Genomic DNA, 25,240 nt, shown 5'->3' with positions numbered 1-25,240 from the left:
CATTTTACTCCCTCCCTAAGTTTGTAAAACATTTCTCTAGGAATGCCCCAAAATATGCTGCTTGACCATTTTGTGGAGTTCCGAAAACAAATTCCATTGGACGTAAAATGCGAAATATTGGTATATGCGTGTATCACTGAAAATCAGTGGTGACACCAGGTGTTCGCGAAAAGAGTAAGCATGCGCTGCAAACGTACAGCAAGACCATGCATTTTCCTGAAACCCTGGGAAGTGTCATTTGTCAGATGTCCTCAATAAGTCACTGTGCCTGAATGAATGAATGAATGGATGAATGAATGAATGAATGAATGAATGAATGAATGAATGAATGGCATTTCTTCCCAAACATATATCGGAAATTGCTCAACGCGCGTTGGTATATTTGTAGAGGGGAAAAAACTTCCAACTGAAGTATGAACTAAAAGTAGATTTCCCTGTGTTGTCGAAATGCTTACAGACACCTTATTAATTATCCTTCCTCCATTAGATCTCATATTCAATTATATGTTCTTTCACATTTATTTTTTAACACATTCTCGGATGGAAAATATATTTTCGGCAATCGACTCGATGGTTATGAGGATTGCTATATCGATTGACAACTTTTCTATTGTGAGATCTATGATGATAGCTTCCTGTGCTGATTTTGAAGTGCAGATTTGAATGTAAAGTAGATAATATATTTGAAACAGACCCTCTCTTGCACATCAGGTATGACCTTATGTTCACGTGCTACAATGAAACCCGTTCAAGGGAGATGGTATTACAGAATACAGTCTCATAATCACCCAGCGATAACATGAACAACATGTACATGTATCTCTCAAGGTCGTTCAAGCTTCACGAGACACATACTTAAGATCCAGAGCGACCACGTTTGAGATTCCTTTGTTGTGAACAAGTCAACACGACCTCAGTGATTAATCTTTATCTGGGAGAAGCTACTAGTCCTGAAGAGGGTTAACTCTCTATGTGCTGACGGCAGTATACTGGTCCTGTAGAGGGTTAACTCTCTATGTGCCGATGGCAGTATACTGGTCCTGAAGAATGTTAACTCTCTATGTGCCGATGGCAGTATACTGGTCCTGAAGAAAGTTAACTTTCTATGTGCCGATGGCAGTATACTGGTCCTGAAGAAAGTTAACTCTCTATTTGCTGACGGCAGTATACTTGTCCTGAAGAGAGTTAACTCTCTATGTACTGACGGCAGTATACTGGTCCTGAAGAGTGTTAACTCTCTATGTGCTGACGGCAATATACTGGTCCTGACGAATGTTAACTCTCTATCTGCAAACGGCAGTATACTGGTCCTGAAGAATGTTAACTCTCTACGTGCTTACGGCAGTATACTAGTCTTGAAGAATGTTAACTCTCTATGTGCTAGCGGCACTATACAGGTCCTGAAGAGGGTTAACTCTCTATGTACTGACGGCGGTATACTAGTCCTGTAGAGGGTTAACTCTCTATGTGCTGACGGTAATATACTGGTCCTGATGAATGTTAACTCTCTATCTGCTAACGGCAGTATACTGGTCCTGAAGAATGTTAACTCTCTACGTGCTTACGGCAGTATACTAGTCTTGAAGAATGTTAACTCTCTATGTGCTAGCGGCACTATACAGGTCCTGAAGAGGGTTAACTCTCTATGTACTGACGGCGGTATACTAGTCCTGTAGAGGGTTAACTCTCTATGTTCCGATGGCAGTATACTTGTCCTGAAGAGGGTTAAATCTCTATGTACTGACGGCAGTATACTGGTCCTGAAGAGTGTTAACTCTCTATGTGCTGACGGCAATATACTGGTCCTGACGAATGTTAACTCTCTATCTGCTAACGGCAGTATACTGGTCCTGAAGAATGTTAACTCTCTATGTGCTGACGGCAGTATACTGGTCTTAAAGAATGTTAACTCTCTATGTGCTAACGGCACTATACAGGTCCTGAAGAGGGTTAACTCTCTATGTACTGACGGCAGTATACTTGTCCTGAAGAGGGTTAACTCTTTATGTGCTGACGGCAGTATACTGGTCCCGAGGAATGTTAACTCTCTATGTGCCGATGGCAGTATACTGATCCTGAAGAAAGTTAACTTTCTATGTGCCGATGTCAGTATACTGGTCCTGAAGAAAGTTAACTCGCTATTTGCTGACGGCAGTATACTTGTCCTGAAGAGGGTTAACTCTCTATGTACTGACGGCAGTATACTGGTCCTGAAGAGTGTTAACTCTCTATCTGCTAACGGCAGTATACTGGTCCTGAAGAATGTTAACTCTCTATGTGCTGACGGCAGTATACTGGTCTTAAAGAATGTTAACTCTCTATGTGGAAACGGCACTATACAGGTCCTGAAGAGGGTTAACTCTCTATGTACTGACGGCAGTATACTTGTCCTGAAGAGGGTTAACTCTTTATGTGCTGACGACAGTATACTGGTCCCGAGGAATGTTAACTCTATGTACTGACGGCAGTATACAGGTCCTGAAGAATGTTAACTCTCTATATGCTGACGGCAGTATACTTGTCCTGAAGAATGTTAACTCTCTTTGTACTGACGGCAGTATACAGGTCAAGAATAATGTTAACTCTCAATGTACTGACGGCAGTATACAGGTCAAGAAGAATGTTAACTCTCTATGTACTGACGGCAGTATACTGGTCCTGAAGAGGGTTAACTTTATAATATTACTGGGAAATGTTCAAGTTAGTTACTGCTATTTATCCCAACGTCTTAAATGTCCATCGTCTCAACAGGGCGTCCTATCACTTTGGTTATATATCACTTCCCTGTCTCTGTGTCTGAAGTTGTTAATCGGTAACTGCGGTCCAAATTTATCAACTTATTCATCTATTGTTACAAACTTGACTGATTTGTTTACACAATAAAAAATCTAATTGATCATGAACTACAGAGGCAGCCAAGCACCTGAATCAGAAATGTAAAAGCAGCTATATTACATGTAGTCCCAAAAGCTGGCAACTATTTCGTCTTTATATAACTGAAAAAATGCTGGTGCGACGTGACATGTAAACTTACTCACAGAAAATATACTTTTCGCGAGAGTGTAGTACAATTTTATTTAAGCTTAGTTTACAATTTAATAAAACTATAATAATATGAATATTAAAATCCATCATCACTTTACTAAAATGACACCAGTTGGAAGATGTCACAGATAAACAAGGATTCTAAGTTTGATCGTCTTTGACACAGAGGTTTATCCCCACTTTGCCAGCACACAGCAGTGGAACAGTTTGTGTGAGTGAGTCTAGTTTTACGCCGCTTTCAGAAGTTACTAAATTTATACAAGCACAGAAGTCATGCCAAAAACGCTCACAGCTGTTAGTGAGTAACCTCAACTGAGGATTTTACACGTATCCATCACAACCTATGAAAGCTAACATCTGAATAAACTCAGTTCACTGAAATCTTAATAATTCAGGCACTTGCAGTGACCAGCTAACAGTTCTTAATCTAGAAAGCATCTTTTATATGGATAAGGTTTTACTATATCATCATTATATTATTTTTGTATAAATTTTATGATAATTTGTCTCTCATAATTCTATTGAATGGTTCTGTGCATTCTATCTATGTCAAGTTGTACAAAGCTGTTTTATGTATGTACAGGAGTGAGACGTTAATAAACTATTGTCTGTCTGTCTGTCTGTGAAGACCTCAAAATCCTATCAAAGGTCAGACAACATATTCATTTCCAATATCATGTTATAATTAGTGATAAATGGTAGACTCCCACACAAAACTTTCTCTTATTAATTTTTACAAAATACAAACCAGAAAGTGGAGTGTGGGGAAATGCGACATATTCCTTCGTGAAATAATAAGACATGAGTGGTGGTGACTGCTTTATCATAATTGTACTATCTAAAGCATAAATTTGGCTAACGAAAAAACGTTTTATTGGCAATCACCAGGAATGACACCATGTGGGCAAAACTTAAAGGGGCACCAATCTCTGGCTTCTTCTCGGCTGTCTGACACTGGCCGCTAGAGCTCACTAGCTGCCGTGACTCGATTTGCACGTAAACACAACTGAGCGTGACAAGAGACTGGGCTACGGTCTGTAAAGACAGCGCAAATAAACTTGGAGGCAATGTTTGTTTTTCGCATTTTTGAACACTCCCAGCTGACACAAAACATTTTCAAAAAGGTTTCATTGTAGTTTTTCAAAAACATTTTCGTCAAAACATTTGATTAACGTTTTAGAAATATTTTACATCTATTAAAAATGTTATTGAAATGTTTTCAAAATGTTATTCAAGAACATCAAGCTATATCATAGGCGAAACTATTTCATAACATGTTATTACAATGCTGTCAACACATTGCAGAAATGTTTTGCCAGAACATATTTCATGAAACGTTATCATCATGTTTTAAATACATTGTGTACGCATATGTAAAATCATTCGAATAAGGTGTAAATGTTTTATAATTAAATGTTTAATCTGTAGGCTAAATGTCTAATGTGAGTGAGTTGGGTTTAACGCCGCTTTTAACAGTATTCCAGTTATATCACGGCGTGTCAGCTTAATGTGGGAGGAAAGCCCGAAGCGATGCAGGTCTCAGACGTTTACCACTTCGGTGAAACCCACGAGCACGGGTATTGTGCTGAAAAACCTAGAAACATAATCTGGGAGAACCGGGATTCGAACCCAAAATCATAGGTTTCTGGCATGCCCAAGGGACGCAACTCTGCACAGCGAATTGCGGCGCCTTAGACGACTGGGCCACCCGTGCCCCCTCTAAATGTCTAAAGAAAATATAGCAGATATGAGTAAGACAAAACTTCACATGATGTTTGTTGCTGGTCACAGATACTGTCACAGGCAATTACATTTAGTCGCGCATATTTTGCGGGGGCGTGAGAGAGACTGTTGGGAAGAGAATAAATATTGATCTATGGTCAAAGACGCATTCTTTCATATTTAATCATTTTTCATGACTAGTTACTAAAATGTTTTAAAACGTTTTTGAAAAGTTATCACAAAAATAAATGATTTTGACATGTTCTTAAAACATTTGTAAAAACTGATATCACACAAACGTTTCGAAAAAAAAAATTAAATGTTGTGACAAAATGCCTTGTTGTCTCGTGAAATGACGTTGGAATGACATCACACTACTACGTCTATTTTGCCCCCGCCAGCACCAGTTCAAGTTTACTCTACATCCAAGTGACATTGTGCAGCAAGAGCTGGATCGTCGAACTCTGATTTCTTAGGGGGTAAGTTCATTTTCAAAAGCAGTATCCGCTTATCTAAGCAGTATCGAAATGGCATTGTGTAAATGTAACATTTGTTACATTTGACCACTTTCTAAATGGCATTGTGTATTCATCCATGGGAGCCGTGCCAATTTACACTTGTCAGAGGGGTACACAAAGTACGTAATCTCGGGGTGCTTTGCAAAGCGCGAATCGCTTGCAAGAGATGTACAGCGATTCGCCTTACAACAGTGCGCTGACAATCGCTGGCTGAGGTCGCTTCGTTCTCAAACCAAAATGGCGGCTGACTTTGACAGCTGAACAAGAAATTCTGGACTGGATCAACGAAGAAATGAGCAAAGGTAGCTAACACCCCATCATCCTCAGTCTGCTCCACAACTTCAAAGTAGTCATAAATTTCATCAGCTCATCATCGAGCCTTTTATTATGTTCTTCTACGTCAAGGAAACCAAGCGGTAGTTGCGCCGCCATTTTGGAAGAATGCGCATGCGCTTCGAACTGTTGCAGCGATTAATTTGCTTTCTCTAAGCGATTCGTGGCTTACAACGCGCCCCTACACTACCAGTTGTCGGATTTTCATTTTTGTGGAAGCCTCGGTGGCTGAGGGGGGGGGGGGGGGGGGGTTAAACATTAACATTCTTGAAAGCCTAACAACTGCACCAGACACCAACCAACACAATACGCAATGATCGAAGTGAAAACTTCAATGTGCATATGCGGAAATTATATTCCCTTATGTACTTGAACAATCATCCAATTCACATCAGCAATGAATGACTTTTACCCGTGTTGAATGCAGAGCGTAATGTGTATTTGTAACGTATTCCATGGGTCAACCTGTGGCATATCATATTGTGTAGAATTACAGAGGGACACTGTTGTACTTAAGTTGGCGAATACAACCAGGTGTTTCTCACGGCCTCGTTATTTGTAATGTAACGGTTTGTTTGATAACAAGTTCTTTTCAAACATGATCTGTCGTTGCAATCTAGTGTTAGTAATAGTCGCATTATTAAATGTGACATTGAAATGAAGTTCACAATGCATAAAGGCCCTGGTGTAAACAGCCATGAAAATACGTGTAGCTGCGCATGGACTTGCAAACCTTTTGATATTTGAATACTGTACAGAACATTTGTATGTCTGACCAACTGCACCTGTCACCCTCACGCACCGCAGTTAAAGATTGATGTGACGGGACTAAAGAAGAGAATGTGATCATACGACAACCGAAAACTCGTAATTAAATTCATATCATCAATGAAGACCTTCTAAACATTCACAAAGGACGTTTGCAAGCGGCACTTTAGTATTCATAGCCCATATCAGCTTGTATGTGTATGGGAGGCCCATGGGCGACATAGTTCAAATTTCGAAACACTATTTATTCATTTTTTCTACCTAAGTGTGGACCACTGACGGTCCCTGTGAAATCAGCAAAGATGAATTTTGAAATTAGTTGTGACCGAAACTGGCCACAGCATGGAGCGTTTCTGGACAAATGGGTTGACATAATATATTTCATCTTTGGATTAACAATATAATGCTTATTGAATATAGTTCAAGTTATAACTTTGTGTCTTGATAAATGTGTTATGACCTCTTGACCTGTACCTGTTTAGGTATCATGCCAATGCCATCTATATTCTGAAAGTGACAATCATATCATTTCAGAGTTACCTACTTCTTCCTACTATACACATTCAGATGTCTTGAATCAGATGGATCTTGGTCACAGCTAGTGCTGTACTTGCACAGTCCCACCCAAGCTAACAAAATCAATTTGTGGCAACACACCCCACTTGTCGCCATCATTATGTTTCACACTGTACGCTTTTGTATCATATTTCCTCTGTTCATATTGAACAAGACCCAGTTTTTTCCTGGCTTTTTTCTATGTTACTTGTACATAGTTCATGTGTTTGTCCTTTGTCCACAAACAGACTACAGTTCAACACTTTTGAACATTTTGTACTACACAATCAAGAAGAACTTATATATTCATCATGCCTCTACAGCGCGCTTAACATTCGATAAGTCATATTCACCAATTATCAAACACTTTGAGAACACGTTCATCGTCGACCTCAACTGGTTCATTATTCTCTCCAAATTAGGCAATGATTGACATCATGACGTACAGGGCGACGATTGGATTATTTTATTATAAATGTACATTACCTCAGGCGTCGCGCTTTTACCAATGAAGTATATATCCATTTCAAAATGCACTCCGCGATGTACATACTGCACTTTTGTCTTGTCATGACGTATGGCCTGTGCGTAAACATGAAATTAATCTCACTCCTTATGTTGGTCATTGCCGGTGATATTCATCAAAACCCCGGCCCAAAAGAATATAACACAACCAATGATATCAGCATACTCCACTTGAATATCAGAAGTACCCGGCATAAATTGACTAAATGACTGATGATATCTGCGATTTCGATGTGTTATGCTTCACTGAATCTCACCTGGACGCCAACATTCAGTCAGCCGACCTGCTCCTTGATCTCTTCCATGAACCCCACAGGAGGGACAGGGATTGTTTCGGAGGTGGTATAATTGTATAGTTTTCTAATTCACTCAGTGTCAAGCATAGGACAGACTTGGAAGTAATTAATTCTAAATCAATGTGAATTCAAGTTTATTCACCACAGCACAGTTTTCTTCTTTGTGTCACCTATCGCGCACCCAACACCCCTACCGCATATTGGACTGTTCTTGATAGAAACTGCACTTGATGTATCCCATGACATCGTCCTTGTTGGTAACCTAAATGAAGATCTTTTCAATACGAGTATCCACCACTTATGTGACATAATAACACGCAAGTACTTACGGAGTATTATTAATGAAACAACACGAATTACAACACATTCGGCTAAACTTATTGACCCTATTTTAGTAAGTAATGATTGTAATTGTTCCTTATCCGGTGTACTAGATCTTAGTTCCGATGTATCGGATCACAGGGGAGTTTTCGTGTCTGCTAATGCATATCTTAATATAAAAAAAAGTCATATAAAAGAAACGTATTGCTCTACAAATAACTAACTTTGCTAAAATAAATATACAAATTAAGAATAAAAATTGGAACGAGTTTTTTAAAGAATGTACGGACGTTCATGAAATGTGTGACAAATTCCACACAAATTCTTGGTTGGGAAGTTCTTCGATGCGCGATTCACGTTTCTTGCACAAGTCTTTTCCTTTGTAAGCGTGTGTATATTACAGCCAATTTGTAAAATGTGATTCTCTCAGGCAGTTTATAAAATGTCTAAATATTACATTCATTTTGACTGAAAATGCTGTCCATTTATTTAAATGATTTAGACGGTCAAAAGGGCTTTAGAGCACCCCAAACAATATAAAAATGTACTTTTGGTCCTAACATTTTCAGTCTCTTGAAACATAAAACATGTTTGGAATTCGTTATCTTAACAATACTGATTGACATATTTTTCAGTCAATTTATGATATAACTGAATATAATCAGTGAATATATATAATTAAATATATCTGTATATATAAGTGAAAATGTAGCACATTTTGACTGTAAAAATATAAACACGATAAAATAAGCAATGTTCACAATGTCATAATATATTTTCCTTGTGTTGCAAGTCAAAATAGTATAAACGAAAATCGCATAATTTCCAAGCAAGTGACTTTTCAAAATTTCGTCTCTATTACCGATGCTACCCACAGAGATACCTACATGTCCTTTTTATTTCCAAAAATGTATTTCATTTTGTCGATCAATGTAACCATACGTCCTTAAACTATCAAAAAAAAGTGACAAAGGCGCTTCCGAATGGCGAAGCACAGGTCGGGAACTAGCCTAGATTTCTGCTATATCATCCGGGTACTCACGGGGGAAAACAATAACAAAGGCAACAACCAGCCCCGGGGAATTGCTTTAGATCAGTGCCCCATTCAAAACGAACATATCCGCAATCCACAAACAATCACTTCATTAATGGCGAACATTTACCAACCCGCGACAACCGTGTCAACTCGGGGGTTATCCTAGCAATAAACTCGCATCCAAATTCACTACTGTTCTACTGTCGGCTAGCCACAATGGCTAGACTGGACTCTCGTGGAATGGTTCATGCCATAAAAGTCCAGCAACCGAACACTAATTAAGACGGGCCGACCTTGTGTTTATGGCCTGGTGAACACAGGTTACTGGCTCCTCATTAACTCAAGATTCACATCGCTCTGTTTTGTTTTTCCTCACTATTCATTTGATATATTTGTCAAATTCAACTGAAACTCGACCCGTGTTACACGCATGGCACATGCGTGTGCAACGAGTGACACACGCGTGCTTAACGGGTTGCACACCCGTTGCACACCCTTTGCACACCCTTTGCACACGTGTGTCCAACCTTTGCTCAACCCGTGTGCAACCCGTTGAGCACCCATGTCACGTGCTTGGTACACGCGTATTTCAAGCGTGTTAGGGAAATGAACTTCTCGGCAGTAGTGTATTTTACAGAGAAAAAAAACAGTTGTTAAACAATAGTAATAAAATATAATAAAAAAGAGCCAAGAGACTTTCTGGCCTACACCATCAACTCCTGAGGAAGTTTGGAAGTTTCTCGGGTTTGCTGGTTATTACCGGAAATTCGTGAAAGACTTTTCCAGCATTGCAAGACCTCTGTCTGAACTGATGCCGAAGTGTGCCAAGACATCCAGGAAACAAGCCACATAGACTATAATATGGGGTCAGGACCAAGAAAGAGCCTTTGAGGAGATCAAGACATGCCTTTCATCCCCTCCCGTTTTAGGGTATGCTGACTACACAAAGCCCTTCCAGCTCCATACAGATGCCAGCACTCAGGGTTTGGGAGCAGTACTGAATCAGGACCAGGATGGCCACCCACGAGTCATAGCATATACAAGTAGGGGATTGAAAGGATCAGAGTTTCTGTGTTTAAAGTGGTCAATTTCAGAAATGTTTCATGACTATTTGTGTGGTCATGACTTTGTGGTGATGACAGACAACAATCCCTTGACGTACGTTCTGTCAACAGCTCGATTGGATGCTACTGGACACCATTGGTTAGCTTCTCTAGCCAACTACAACTTTACCATCCAGTACAGATCAGGAAAATCCAACATAGATGCTGATGCCCCGTCCAGATTGCCTCAAAGAGAACATCAAGTACAAATGGAAGAGGTCAACAAGGACTCAATAAGAGAAATGTGTGAAGTTTAACAAGTTTCTAGTCTTGTTGAAAGTTTGATTCTATCCACACCTGACATAAATGAGCAAGAAGAGATAACTGAAGACAGATGCGAGTTTTATGCCAGGGATTGGAAACGAACTCAATCAAAGGATCCAGAGATTGGTATCATAATTGATCATCTCAGAAACAGGACTAAACCAGACAGGACACATTTTATTGGGAATCATGAATGACAACGCTGTTGAACAGTTTTCAGTACTTTCAGCTAAAGTGAGGTGTTTTGTATAGAGTCATCAAGACAGATGGAGAAGATCAAGAACAGTTAGTCCTTCCAACAAGATGTAGATCGTCCCTACTGAGAAGCCTCCACGACAATGTTGGGCATCCAGGGAGAGACAGGTCCTTGTCTCTCATCAAGGACAGATTTTATTGGCCTGGGATGACCAAGGATGTAGAGACTCATGTTCAACAATGTGTGCCGTGTTTGCGTCGTAAAACACCAACAGGAAGAGCTCCTCTGGTCAGTATAGAAACCTCACAACCTCTAGAACTGGTCTGCATGGACTTTCTCACCCTTGAGCCATCAAATGGAGGACAGCAACATGTTCTAGTAGTGACTGACCACTTCACCCGCTATGCCCAGGCCTACATTTGGGACATTATGGGATACCTAAGAGTATTCAAAATGAATATATATATATATATATATATATATATATATATATATATATATACATACATGACTTTACGGGTGTGACACACATTTAGAAACTGTTATTATGTGCCTACCCTGTGGGTGAGACTGGGGTGTCTTCCCGACTAGCGCCGCAACTTATAATTCCGGATATCTGAATAAAACATATACTTTTATAACAATGACTTATACAACTATTTACATACACGTTAAAATATTTCTCCGGATCCCATATAGTATGCACAGTATATTATATAGAACTGATCACAAAGCATTAAAAACATAGCCTATTCCGTAAAACAACACATACACTCTTCCTCATACATACAATAATAAAGAGACAGAAAAGTGATATAAGTAATTACCAAAGCTTACAATTCATAAGTCTTGTTTACCACATTTACTTAAATAGATTGTAACTGAGAATATGATAATATTAAACACGTTTAGTTAAGTTTAGTATTATAGGTTTAATATACTGCAACATTTAACTGCAATAACAACAATACAAGTATACACATACATATTAAACTAACCTGATTTTAGATTATTTCACTTGTCAACTTGTCTGTGTAAGATATGTGTGCAGACTGAGAACATGCAGTGAGAGAAAGGGTCAACTTTGAGGGTTAGACTGATACCAACGACCACATTCTTAATGGCATTGTGGGTTCAAAGCTTTCGGCCATGGGAGCCGTGTCATTTTTCACTTGTCAGAGGGGTACACAAAGTACGTGATCTGGACTAACAGTTGTTGGACTTTATTTTTGGTTCGGTGGCTGGGTTAGATCGCTGACTTTATGTGCTGGCGATAGGGTGCCTCAAAATGTGTGTGTGTGTTTGTGTGTGTTCATGTGCGTGTTCATGTGCGTGTGCGTGTCTGTGCGTGTGCGCGCGTGTGTGTGTGTAAATGTGGGCCTGTTGGATATTACATAAAACATTCATCTTGAGCGGGATGGTAGTTCTAGATGGATAACCATGTTAACTACATGATCTTCTTGAGGTAGAGAATGCCGCGCATGAATGTACTTATGAGATTGACAATGTCAATCAAGAACGTTATTTGGACGGAAAAATGATGGTTTGAAAACGTCCAAATAACGTCATTTTTCCGTCCAATGACCATATACGGGAAAAAACGACGTTTTTGTGTGTGCAGTGTGACAAGCATATTTTCGAGTTACCTTCAGTTCGAAACAACCGGAGTGCGGAACTGATGCTATAGTACTGTTAAGCAAACTGTCGAGTTATCTACAGTTCGAAACAACCAGAGTGTGGAAATGATACTATAGTACTGTTAAGCATACTGTCGAGTTATCCACAGTTCGAAACAACCAGAGTGCGGAAATGATACTATAGTACTGTTAAGCATACTGTCGAGTTATCCACAGTTCGAAACAACCAGAGTGCGGAAATGATACTATAGTACTGTTAAGCATACTGTCGAGTTATCCACAGTTCGAAACAACCGGAGTGGGGCACTGATACTATAGTACTTTGAAGTGTTCTGTCGATATCCTAAAAGTTCAAATAAGCGGAACCACTGTTAAGATTTCTGTCAAGTTATCCAAAGTTCGAAAGAAGTGACCGACAAAATGCTACAATAAACTTGTCCATTCTATCGGTGCAGCTGAGATATCGAGATAAAAGATCGAAGTCGACATATATCCGATGACATCGCGTCAACCAGGATCCAGCCCACATGGCATAGATTAGATGAGCGGGTTTGGCTGCCCACGCCCGGGAACATTGGGTAACATGAGAAGGAGGGGGTGATCACTGGAGCGAAAGAAGACCTACCCTGCATACTCTGGAGCGAGAAGCCTGCAGGACACCTAAAGCGATACGTCACAAGTCGGCAAAACACATTGCACCTTCTCAGTCAAACACCAACAGAATCCTTTCAAAGCAACTTCAGCGTGGAGCCTACCTAAAGACTTGCTGAACATACAATAGATACAAAGACCTGGGGGATCTTAGTGAACGTACATGTAAGTGAATGAATAGATGCACTGACCTATGTTTAACTGTGGGAATGGGATACACGCATTCCGCCCCTTGGGTCATCCCATTCATCGAGGGTTGAATACTTGGAGAACGTGGAGCTGGGAGCCCAGTCTGGCGTTAAACCAGAACAGGAAGGGGTGTGGTTCAAGCTAGTCCCTCCACAACTCCGTTCGCCCCTCTTTCGCTTCCATGAAGGTAAGTCTAGTCTTGTAACGTACATCTTCTATTTCCTACAGGACCAGTCACGTCCCACTCGAAATCGTCAATGTGGGATTTTGCATCAAAATGCATCGAAATTAAATGTAGATTATGAAATGAAATTAATGGGACTGTCCAACGCTCTGTCAGTGGATGCCCAGCTTTGGCAAAGGGTATCGTAAGCGACAAGGTGGAGTGGGGTGATGTTTTTGGTGTGCAGTCTTCGCTCTGGTCCAACCATGGTACGACCCTGAATGTGCAGAAGGCGTCAGGGAATATGAGAATTATGAAAACAAATCTTTGGAATTTTCACGATCCGGGGGAAAATAGCTCTCCAGCAACCCATGCTTGCCATAAAAGGCGACTATGCTTGTAAGAGGCGACTAACGGGATCGGGTGGTTATGCTCGCTTACTTGGTTGATGCATGTCATCGTATCCCAATTGCGTGGATCGATGCCCATGATGTCAGTCACTGGATTGTCTGGTCCAGATTCGATTATGTACAGACCGCCGTCATATAGCTGGAATATTGATGAGTGCGGCGTTAAACAACAAACAAATCAAGCTAGTGACGATACGCCGCGTGGTATCACAAATACTAACTGATTAGTAAAGTCTACTAACGTGTTAGTGTCTGAGTGCACAGTAAGTTAGTAAACTTTAGAAACTATTGATGTCAGTGTAGTTACACCGGAATATTCCACTGTGACATTGTTAGGTCACGTGGAAGAAGTTAGGTCACGTGGAAGGAACCTCAGAGCGTGAGGTCAGATGTCACCTTGGGCAGCGTCGTCAAATATACATCCAACATATAATTCTGGTTTCTAGTTCCTCTCTTAATCATTTTGCGTCAGTAGGTATTGTTAACGCAGCCTTCAGCAATATTTAGCCTTCAGCAATATTTCAGATTTAGCAATATTTCAGTCTTTAGCAATATTGCAAACTTCAGCAATATTTCAGCCTTCAGCAATACTTGGGCCTTTAGCAATACTTCAGCCTTCAGCAATATTTTAGATTTAGCAATATCTCAGCCTTAGCAATATTTCAGTCCTTAGCAATATTTCAGCCTTCACCAATATTTCAGCCTTTAGCAATAATTCAACTTTCAGCAATATATCAACTTTCAGCAATAGTTCGTGATAACGTACATACAATCACACTTTCCATCAGAATCTCGACCCCCGCCTCTCGTTACTGAGTGCGGTGTAACAAACAGCAAACAACAAACAAGCCAACGAAAATAACATCGATAAACATCACTATATGTTCCGGGTGCCGCTGTTTCAGTAGCGTCACTGCAGCAGGTCACCGAGGATCTCAGTTGAGGTGAAACCCACGATCATGAGTGTGGTTCTGATCATGATCAAGGCGAAACGAAAAATTCGAACCAGTGTTCAGCAGACCCTGACACGGCTAAGGGAAGTAACCCTACACAGAAGTACCACAGAATCCTGAAATACCAGTTCTCCCACCCGACTGCCCACATACAGATTAATTTCACGAACTAATTTCTCTGTGACTGTAAGCCGTGGTGACCTGCAAGACGTCACGACTAACAGTAAAATCATTGTTCCCAAAAATAGCAGCACAGAGCACCATCAATGTAATGTGTGTTGATTTTACTGACGCTTCACTGACTACTAGCACAGGTTCCGCTCTGTTTACACTGAGCCGTAATACTTTCTTTGAAAATATGTCCACTTTTCTGTGGCAGTATTACGTTGCTGTTGCTGTTGTTGTAAGGTAGCCGAGAGGTAGTTAAAGTGTCAGTCGTCGTTCCATCAGGCTGAAGTCAGGTCTAAATCCCTTCGTGGTACAACGTCCGGACACTTTCGAAGCGGCAAACTGACCTAGAGTTTATATTTGTATGTTGCAGGTTCTCAGCTAAGAACCAGGAATGATCGGACGTGTCCTTTTGTTCTGTCTGTGTATACTTGCGTGTCACATTGACCTGTCTCACCAACAAGGTAGGTGAACATGAAGGGGAATAGCATATATTCATCTAACAAAGTAAGGGGACTAACACACACCTTCCCCCCCCCCCCCCAACAAGGTAGGTGAACATGAAGGGGAATAGCATATATTCATCTAACATCCCCAAGACAGTCAAAACTGGGAGTACTGTCACCCTACAGGCCACCTTATCTCAGAGTAACATCCAAACAGGACAGTGGTATAAGAACGGGGCGGTATTGACGACCAACGCTCGCATACAGACGTCAGTGAAAGGACAATTTCAGATTCTGAGCATATCAAATGTCCAGACTTCGGATGGGGCCATGTATGAATACAGAGTTAATGGACTATCCACAAGCGCACTTCTCACTGTTAATGTTCCAATAGGTGGGTATGTGAAGACAAAGCGTGGCCACGGTATTACACGATTCATTTATATCAAAAACAGTTATTTGTTGTTATTTTAAACCGCAATGTTCCTTTGCCAATATCAACTGTTCCTGTCGCGGAGTATTTTTCATGCTTGCTGACACACGACGTTGTCAAAACGTTGTGGTAACATCGTGATATAACGTTGTCACAACGTTATTATAACGACAACGTGCAACGTTATAACAACGTTGCACTTTCACGTTGTGAAAACGTTGTGCATCGGACATCACACAACGTTTTGTAACTACGAACGCCGAGGTGAACTTTCCGCCATATTGGATAGTGTTTACAAAATCACGTTTCACGTACATCGGTTACATCACGTATATTTCAAACTTAGCTGCGATACATAAATCCTTGAATTTCTCATACATTTTAGAATCAAATGACCAATGGTCTTTGTCACCAATACAAAGTGGCGAGATGAAATCAAGCAAAATAAGATAGGTGTGAAAATGAACGCTGTGGTCGAAAAACTGCACTTGTTTCAAATGTAAACAAAGCAAAATTCAGATTTTACACAGTGTAGCATTTTCTCCTATTTTGAGCTATCCTTTGGTCTATTCGTTCAAGATATTGGCTCAACATTTTCAGAATATGCATAGGAAGAGAATTGTAGGATGAATTAGGGAATTTAAAATAGATACATTGCAATGTTTTAATATTTTCAACAGAAATTGTCAAAGTTACCGTCCTGTGTGACGCCATGACTGACGCTAAATCACGCACAACGACAACGGTATTTATCGGAATTTCGGACTATTTCCGTTGGTTCCAATGAAAATTATAACAACAAATAACAGTACATGGATTGTCAGAATGTTTCTGATTACTTACATGTCACATTTATGTATAAACGATCCCTGAATCAACGAAAGTCCCCTCGTAAAATCCCGCGTACTGTTGAAAGTGAACACGCCATTTTGTAAAAGTCGGTCACCTGTAGGGGTGTCACACGTCAACATTGTTGTACATATTTGGTACTTTCTTTGAGGTGAAGGTCCTTGAATGAGTGTACACACGATCATTGTACCATGCTGTTTACAGTTTCAGTTATGATGTAGATTTTACATATATTTTATACATTTTTTTCACACAGTTAATTTCACTTTGGATATTTGTCAATGTTCAAAATGATATCATACGTAAACATAGGCGACAACATGTAATAACGAACCTATGATAATCTCATGTTTGTTTGTATACATTGTTTATATAACAATTGATAGGTTTATAGTGTCGACTATGATATTTCTTTCCTTTGGACAATTGTTACGAGATGAAGTGTAAATGTAACTGCAGCATGTACGTATTTCTTGGGATGTGTAATAGTCAATATTATAAGTTCATATAACCAATGTCCATGAATAACCGTTTCATTTTATTTTATAATTAAAACTGAATATATTACTTCAACAAAATGGAACATATGTTTCTGAAAGAAATGTCTTGGTTTTGGAATTGTTTGTTATGTCGTTTGATACACAGAACAGTGATATCTAACGAATCCAGGTGCGCGTAAGTCACAAACTATTTACAAATTATTCCTCTCGTTTTGCACTGGGTTCATTCTTCTTTCAGTCTTGTGATCACATGATATTAAACTGTTAACTTTATTTCTCCAGGGCCCACTTGCACAGAACAATCTTAGTTACAATTAATCTTAGGCGCCTACAATCAACTTTACAATCACCATACAATTGTCCTATTCCACTTGCACAAACCGATCTTAACGCGATTGTAAGGCGGCTTGGATTTAAGTTCGCAATCTTAACTAAGATTAAAATCTTCAATGGTGGAGGTACAAATATCTTAAACTTGACTCCTGTCTACGGTTGTCTGCAAACTCGCAAATCTTGCTGCGCATACAACGTGTGGAACCGGTTACAACATACAACACGAACCTCCCTCCATCGCACCTTGCACAGCTGAAAGGTCCCAATTATTTGAAGGAAACTATTTCTAGAATGATGGCATATATTATTTTCGGCTATAATACTGTCGTGATTTAGGAATTGTTTTCTGGAAAGTATTGAAATACGAATAAATACATTAAAAATACAAATAAATACATATGTGTGAGTGAGTGAGTTAATGCTTTACGTCACATCGGCATAAATACATAAGTAGATTTGGCTCTGGATTTAGTGACATACTTATTATGAAAATAAAAATAGAAAATAATAATATGTCCTAATAACATAACAGGTAAATGTATGATCGTAATCTATTTTGGAGGAGTTTTTCGTAAAATCGTAAATATATGTATATCCTTCATGTTTTAGTTTCGGCGCTATAACAAAGGATGTTATGCCTACTTTTTCAAAACACAGTAAGACGGGAGATTTCAAGAATGCATGGACAGGAAATGAGAATAATGATTCAAGAAAGCAGTTGTTTAATATATATCCACTGGCTATTAATTATATTTCTTAAAAAGTGTGAATTTTACTTTTAAGGGATATGTTACACAAATTTCAAATGTCTCATTTGTCTTTGCTTGTTTGGTGAATATTTGTATTTTTTTCTTATAAATTTAGATATTACAACCGCTCGTGCCCGTCCCACTCGATTTTAGATTTAAACGTATGATTTTGCACTTCAACTATTTTTCATTTGTAGATTAATTTAATGATAAACTAAAGACAATATAAGTGACACAGGGGGAGCTCGGCGGTTCTACAACATTAATACACTGGGCAAAGTAGATCCTGCGATACTAATACAAAGGGAAACCACTCCCATCTAGAGTATAAACTATGATTAGCTGCCCTTGATTTATCTAAAAGGTCATGGACGTTACAAATCGCTTGCAGACGACTTAGGTTTTATCCTTCCCTTGATAAGGTATGTTGTTTCAGACTTCCTTCAGCATTGAATCGGGTGGGAATAGTACTTTTAACTATCGACTCGATAGTTATGTGGTTCACTATCGCAATTAACGATATTTCTGACGTTACATCTGTGGTGAATTCTTCGTGTTGTTGAAGTGTCGAGTCGAATCATAAAGTTTAACAAAATAAAGAGGCAGTGTTTGAACGTAAAGCTGATTATTCATGTGAAACAAAACCTGTCTTGCACGCCATTTTGTCAGAGACTACAACGATCGTAGCTACTTAAGATTGGTCCGGACCAATTTTAAGTTGCGATTGTAGCTTAAAATGATCTTAGGCTACAATCGCTTTGTCCAAGTGGATGACGATTGTGCGCCGAAGCCTAAGATCGCGATCTTAAGGATTTACAATAATTGTAGCGCTAAGATCGTTTTGTGCAAGTGGGCCCAGGAATTATAAAAAGTATGAAAACAAAACCCATGCCGGGTACTCTGTTGGTTCAACCTCATACGATTTACTTGGTGAAAGCAGTAATTTTATGTTGTGTCGAAAAAGCGTCAAATTCCGTTTTACACATCGAGATTTTCTATACCATGAACGAAAATTAGGGAAGATATATATTAATCAAAATACCAGTGTCGTCTTTCTCCGACGTTATCAAAGACATAAAACCAGCCATGACGTCAAAAGGAATGGTGTTATTTTTTGGATATTTCATTACATTTGATGATAAGGCTAGTGCTCCATTAATAATGGCGCAACATTAGTCAAATTACACTTACACAATAAGGATAATGTTGGAATCTAAGGACTAAGTTATAGGTTACATAGGGCCATCCATTTCTCTATTACCTCTTTTCTATGAAGTAAGATTTCATCATTTCTTATGGGATTGTTTTTAAAACTAAACGTATACAGTTTTAATATCGATATTTATGTTGGAATTGTTCGGTTCCTCGTGAACAAATCACCACGAAAATATATTGTCCTTACCCACAGCTAATTCTCACCAATTGACCTGAGTTACAATAAACTAGTGCTATGCATAGCGGAGTTATGCCCCCTTTTCTTTATACGTGTGTAACCTCTCTGTCGCCTTTTGACGTCATAGAGAAAAATCAATTTTCGTAATTTACGGCATGCTATTTTTGGCATTGAAGGTATGTCGTTATACATAGGCATATAACTCCATTTGATTACAGATATTAGGCAGTATTTTGTTCGCTCGCAGTTTCCGTAAAGCTTCTAGATAAAAAAAAATCGTCGCACAGTACTTTTATCAGTGTACGATAAAAAGCGGAGAAATTTACTGTTTTTCAACGCAGAATATATTCTCGGACAACATTTAGAAGTGTCTTTTTATAAAACCGGTTTAATATTTGCAGTTAAATTCAAACCATCAAAAAGGAAATTTAATATTCTCCACCTGTGCGTAATTTTATAGCCAGAGGTAGATCCAGTGCCGCGTGAGCGCAACTCTCGCACAACCTTCACTTTTCCGATCTTAGAAAAATGTGCATCAGAAAAAAATCTCGGCATCCAGAGGGTTAACGTTGTGATAACGTTGTGCTTTGAACATTACAACACTTTTTGTAAATGTTGTTTAGGAAACCACTTGTAGATCTACCATCTCTTAGTTTTATTTTTTTTAAACATATATATCTATTAACGAAGTTGTCTGTCTACTAAATGTTGTCACAAGCAATATTACAGTAAAAAACAATTGGCGCGCTTTTTTTGCGGCGTGAGAGCGACTGCTGAAAAGTTTAGCCTGTTGCCTCGTGAAGTGACGTAAGATTGACGTCACATTGTCGCGGAAGATTTGTTGTCACTCGCCATCTTAGTTCAAGCTCAGTCTGGACATATTACAACCAAGTGATTGTGCAGCAACTGGAACTGGAGAGATGATCTGTGAATTCGGATGAGGTAAGTTATTTTTCAAAAGCAGTCTCCGCTTGTTGATATGTTTATGTACATGCAGATAGTCAAATGATTTAAATGTATCGTATTATTCAGAAGTGTCGGGGTTCAGAATGCAGTTTGCCGGTCACTTTCACTGAGCGTCAGTGCTGATATTAATATTTGATACACAAAACTTGATGTATGTAGAGGTGAAGGAGGCCCAAGACTTTTTTCCATATTAGTATTTTATGGATACCAAGGGTAATTACAAGGGCAAGCAGTATATGTTTGACCAGAATTCAGTCTGGCGGCGTTTTGTGGCCGTCATATTATGTTCGGGTTTCGATCGTAAGCGTATAGGTCTGTAAATAGGCCGAACTTATGCATCGCCTACTGACCACTGACAGTTATCGCCATTTCTTCCTTGTTATTTCTGAAATCATTACTATTTAAAGTTTACACGTTCTAATCTTCTGACTTTGATTCTTGTGAAACAATGTGGCCCATTCAGGCCATGGGAAAGGTTGAGTAGATTTCTCCTATACAGCGAAGAGAGGGAATCAAAACAATGGAAGTATTTTCAGATCGACTCTCTGTAGGCTGCTAGTTATAGCCCTAGTCTAAAGCGCTCAATGATGTTATGAAAAATTGTATTTTCGGGAAGGGACAGAAACATACTTGTTGTTTCCGAAAAGGCCTAATTAGCACTGACTGAAGTAGCCTAAATGTGGATCATCTGGTTGTTGGTGTTGTCTATAAAGTTTTATTGTAGCAAGGCGCTTATCATGTGTATTTTTAATATTTCAAAAAAAGAACCAATTCATCATTTTCCGATAACTAGATCTTTGTCCGACTTCCTTATGAAAACGAGCAAAAGTAAAACGAGCCTCTCGTCGCGCGCTATAACGTGGTGTTGTCCTCGCTGGTGATAAGCTGGTCGATGGTCAAAAGTTGAATATCACCATATATTGTCAGTGAGTTGGTCATCGTTTGTTGATTATTAAGGTGAGATAGGTGTAGCCAATGTGCACCAATGAAAAATACTGCGATGAAGATGTGAGTCGTAATTAGCTACAATGCCTGTCTGATATATCTGTTCCCGTTTGGATTCCGGTTTAGAAAAGGTCCCCAACAAATCTTGTTTGTACTAACATGATTGTGTGTCATTGCACTCTGACAAAGGTTGTGAGACGTGGCTCACTATAACAATCACTGGTTTGCCTGACCGATTTGTCAGACCGGTGTTTATGGAAACCAAATTACATAAGGTGATGTTGTTTTTTTATGATGGCACTCATAAGTTTGTTACTTATATCTGTAGCCTGAGTTATTTCCGATCGGACGTAACACATGGGGACTTTAGATTTACAGGTTTTTTTCTAAATTTTAGGTCATTATACAATGTATGTTATCTTTTTGAATAGACTATAGATCTAAATCTATGTTTATTGAATATAGTTCTAGTTTTGATTTTTTTAAATATGTTTTCGTTGCAGCAAGGGGGAAACGTTACACGACCATTCCAGGAGATAAAATCAAGAATGATTAATCATTGAGGAACACACCAAATAAACCCTGGGCTGTGAATTATGTTAACGTAAGTACAATTGTTTACAGTTACATTCCATTGTCTATATCCGTGTTAATTAGTGTGTTTTTTTGCTTTAAATGGATGCTAAGAATGTAGATCTATTTATATAAATTTATGCTCGTACCACGTTTTGTGTACAACCCTTGATGTCTTTGAATGAATGTTAGTATTTGTGTTTCCATCAGACACTTGCATTAAACATTATTGTTTGAATATTGATAAAGCCATTTCTCCAAATGAATGTTTCTCGTCATATAGTATGTTTCAAATACCTGCTCGAGATTTATTAAGCTGTTTGTATTTCAGGGAACTGGAAGTGAACAACAAAGAAAGGCGATTCTGGCATTCAATAATTACCCAAAAGTGTATAAATTTTCAATTATCTAAAAATATTAAAATGTGAACACAAATGTGTCTTGGAGTTCTTTGTTGAATGGTGACGTCGCATGACTGAAAGTTGAAGTATACTATATGGACTTGATTAGAGACCGACCATTTAATATTCAAGGAGGTTGGGGACCTGGAACTTTTCTATGGAGATTACATATGTTTTCGGTCACAGCAGATAAAAGCAGATATATGATTTTATTTAATTCTATGAACCTGAAGATAAGCAACTTGCAACTAGATCTATGTCCTTTTTTGTGGCAGACATTTTTTTCACCAGTCTGAACCGTAAATATTTTTGTCAAGAATTTTCGGTGACATTATATTTTTTCGATAAAATTCCAGGACCCGACCCTCCCCAGAAAATATTATATGGTCAACCCCTTACAATGTCTGTCATTCTTAATTTGTTTCCTGCAGTACTTGCCTAAAGGGCAATGGTGTCTGACTTTGTTATAGTCATATGTATCTAGTTAACAGCTGAGTGGTGTTTTTACATTTTGAACATTGTCAGCAAAACACTACCTGTTAACTGGGCTATTCGACGCCCTGGTTTTAAAATATTGGCAAAAGGTATCTCGAATCATATACATTCACGTGACTAAAGCATATTCTAAAACATTTCCGGAAGATGTTTTTTGGGTCGTTTTTACAATATTTTAGTGGGGAATGGTCACAACGAATTTCATCCTTGAAACACAAAGTTATTTCACGTCGTTGTGACAGCGTCCATGGTAGTACACAGAATAACGTTGAAGGGACGCATTATTATAACATTGCCAAAACGTAAAATACAACATTACCACAACGTCAAATGCAGCGTTCCGTCAACGTAAAAATACAACGTTCCCACAACGTAAAATACAACGTCATCACAACGTTGTGTCGACGTGAATATGACGTAACACAACGTTAGGCCATGACGTTGTGACAACATAAATGGGAGTCCACAGAATAACGTTATATGGACGTAACATCACCACCGTTACCACAACGTTACAACAACGAAAACACAACGTTCGGTAATTGCTTTCTCCTCTATTTCAACTGCTTTCAAAAATACGAAATGTAACGTTCATATCATTGTTGCCATATTCGTAAGATAAGGTATTCAAAGTTTATAACAATATTGCCATATTTGTAAGATAAGATATTGAATGTTTATATCATTATTGCCAGAATTTCAAGATAAGATATTCAATGTTTATATCAATGTTGCCATATTTTCAAGATAAGATATTCAACGTTTATAACAATATTGCCATATTTGTAAGATAAGGTATTGGATCTTTATAATATATCATTATTGCCATAATTTCAAGGTGAGGAAATCAATGTTGCCATATTTGTAAGATAAGCTATTGAAGATAAGGTATACAATGTTTATGTCACTATTGCCATAATTTCAAGATAAGGTATGCAATGATTATGTCATTATTGTCATATTTTCAACATTAGGTATTCAATGTGTATGTCACTACTGCCATATTTGTAAGATAAGATATTCAATGTTTCTATCACTGTTGCCATATGTTCAAGATAAGATCTTCAATGTTTATATCAATATAGCCATATTTTCAAGATAAGGTATTCAATGTTAACATCAATATTGCCACGATTGTAAGATAAGATATTCAATGATTACATCAATATTGCCATATTTTCAACATTAAGTATTTCAATGTTAATATCAATATTGCCATATATTCAAGATAAGATATTCAATGTTTATATCAATATTGCCATACTATCAAGATAACATATTCACTGATTATATCAGTATTGCCATATTTTGAAAAAAGGGTATTCAATGTTTATATCATTATTGCCATATACGCAACAAAAGGCATTCAATGTTGGTATCCTTATTGCCATATTTTTAAGGTATTTTATGTTATATTATTACAGCCAGTTTTTAGATAGTTATATAATGTTAAACCGTTATTGCTACGTTTTCAAGATGAGTTATTTAATTGTTTATATCCTTATTCCATTATTTTTAAGGAGCCATAAGTGTTGTGAGTGGACTAACCCCCCAGACAGTCAATACTGGGAATACTGTCACACTACAGGCCACCCTATCTCAGACTCGACCCGTGAAGATTCCGGGATAGAAGAGGTCTTCAGCAACCCATGCTTGCCGTAAAAGGTGACCATGCTTGTCGTAAAAGGCGACTAACGGGATCGGGTGATCAGGCTCGCTGACTTGGTTGATGCATGTCATCGATCCCAATTGCATGGATCGATGCTCATGATGTCAATCACTGGATTGTCTGGTCCAGACTCGATTATTTACAGACCGCCGTCATATAGCCGGACTATTGCTGAGTGCGACGTTAAACAACAAACAAACAAACAAACAATCATTTTAGGCCCAGTGGGGTCTGTCTCAACAGTTACTCGATACTGATTGTTCTTTGGCATTTTATATAGCAGTATGCATATTTTTCAAAGGTCCTATTGTCAATGGTGGATTCTCGCAGTGGACCGACTGGACTGGTCTACCTTGTGGCGTAGCTTGCGAAACAAGAACGGACGTGATTCGGACGCGAACAAGAAGCTGCTCCAACCCACCTCCCAGCAATGGAGGACTCAACTGTACTGGGTCGTTTGTGGACGTTCTGTCCGCTTGCGTGGGTAGGTACGACCAGGGAGGCCAGGGGAGTCAGGGGAGTCAGGGGAGACTAGGGGATTCCAGGGGGAGACTAGGGGAGGCCAGTGGAGACCAAGGGAGTCCAGGGGAGGCCAGGGGAGCCAGGGGAGACTAGGGGATTCCAAGGGGAGACCA

The 25,240-nt window shown here is 38.9% G+C and overlaps 1 protein-coding gene and 1 long non-coding RNA gene across 4 annotated transcripts in view; both read left to right on the top strand.

The window, feature by feature from the left end:
* The window catches only part of LOC124113204 (SCO-spondin-like), a 78,139-nt gene that overhangs the window by 2,107 nt on the left and 50,792 nt on the right, over window positions 1–25,240 (top strand). For 2 of the 3 annotated variants that reach the window (XM_048395387.1, XM_048395385.1), the window contains exons 2-3: window positions 15,227–15,317; window positions 24,907–25,089. In XM_048395387.1, coding sequence (XP_048251344.1) covers window positions 15,248–15,317; window positions 24,907–25,089 — 253 coding nt within the window. In that variant the 5' untranslated portion in view covers window positions 15,227–15,247. Of the gene's footprint in view, window positions 1–13,009; window positions 13,347–15,226; window positions 15,318–24,906; window positions 25,090–25,240 lie in introns of those variants that run through there. The other variant, XM_048395386.1, reaches the window with a different exon arrangement.
* LOC125379176 lies at window positions 20,207–22,992 on the top strand. Its single transcript, XR_007220639.1, has 3 exons — window positions 20,207–20,498; window positions 21,971–22,071; window positions 22,372–22,992. It is a non-coding gene; the product is annotated as an uncharacterized LOC125379176 (long non-coding RNA).

The sequence above is a fragment of the Haliotis rufescens genome, unplaced genomic scaffold (genome assembly GCF_023055435.1).
Source record: "Haliotis rufescens isolate VD_foot unplaced genomic scaffold, xgHalRufe1.0.p SCAF_14, whole genome shotgun sequence".
In the NCBI taxonomy this organism is placed as follows: Eukaryota; Metazoa; Mollusca; class Gastropoda; order Lepetellida; family Haliotidae; genus Haliotis; species Haliotis rufescens.
This window is presented reverse-complemented; position numbering and strand designations above follow the sequence as displayed.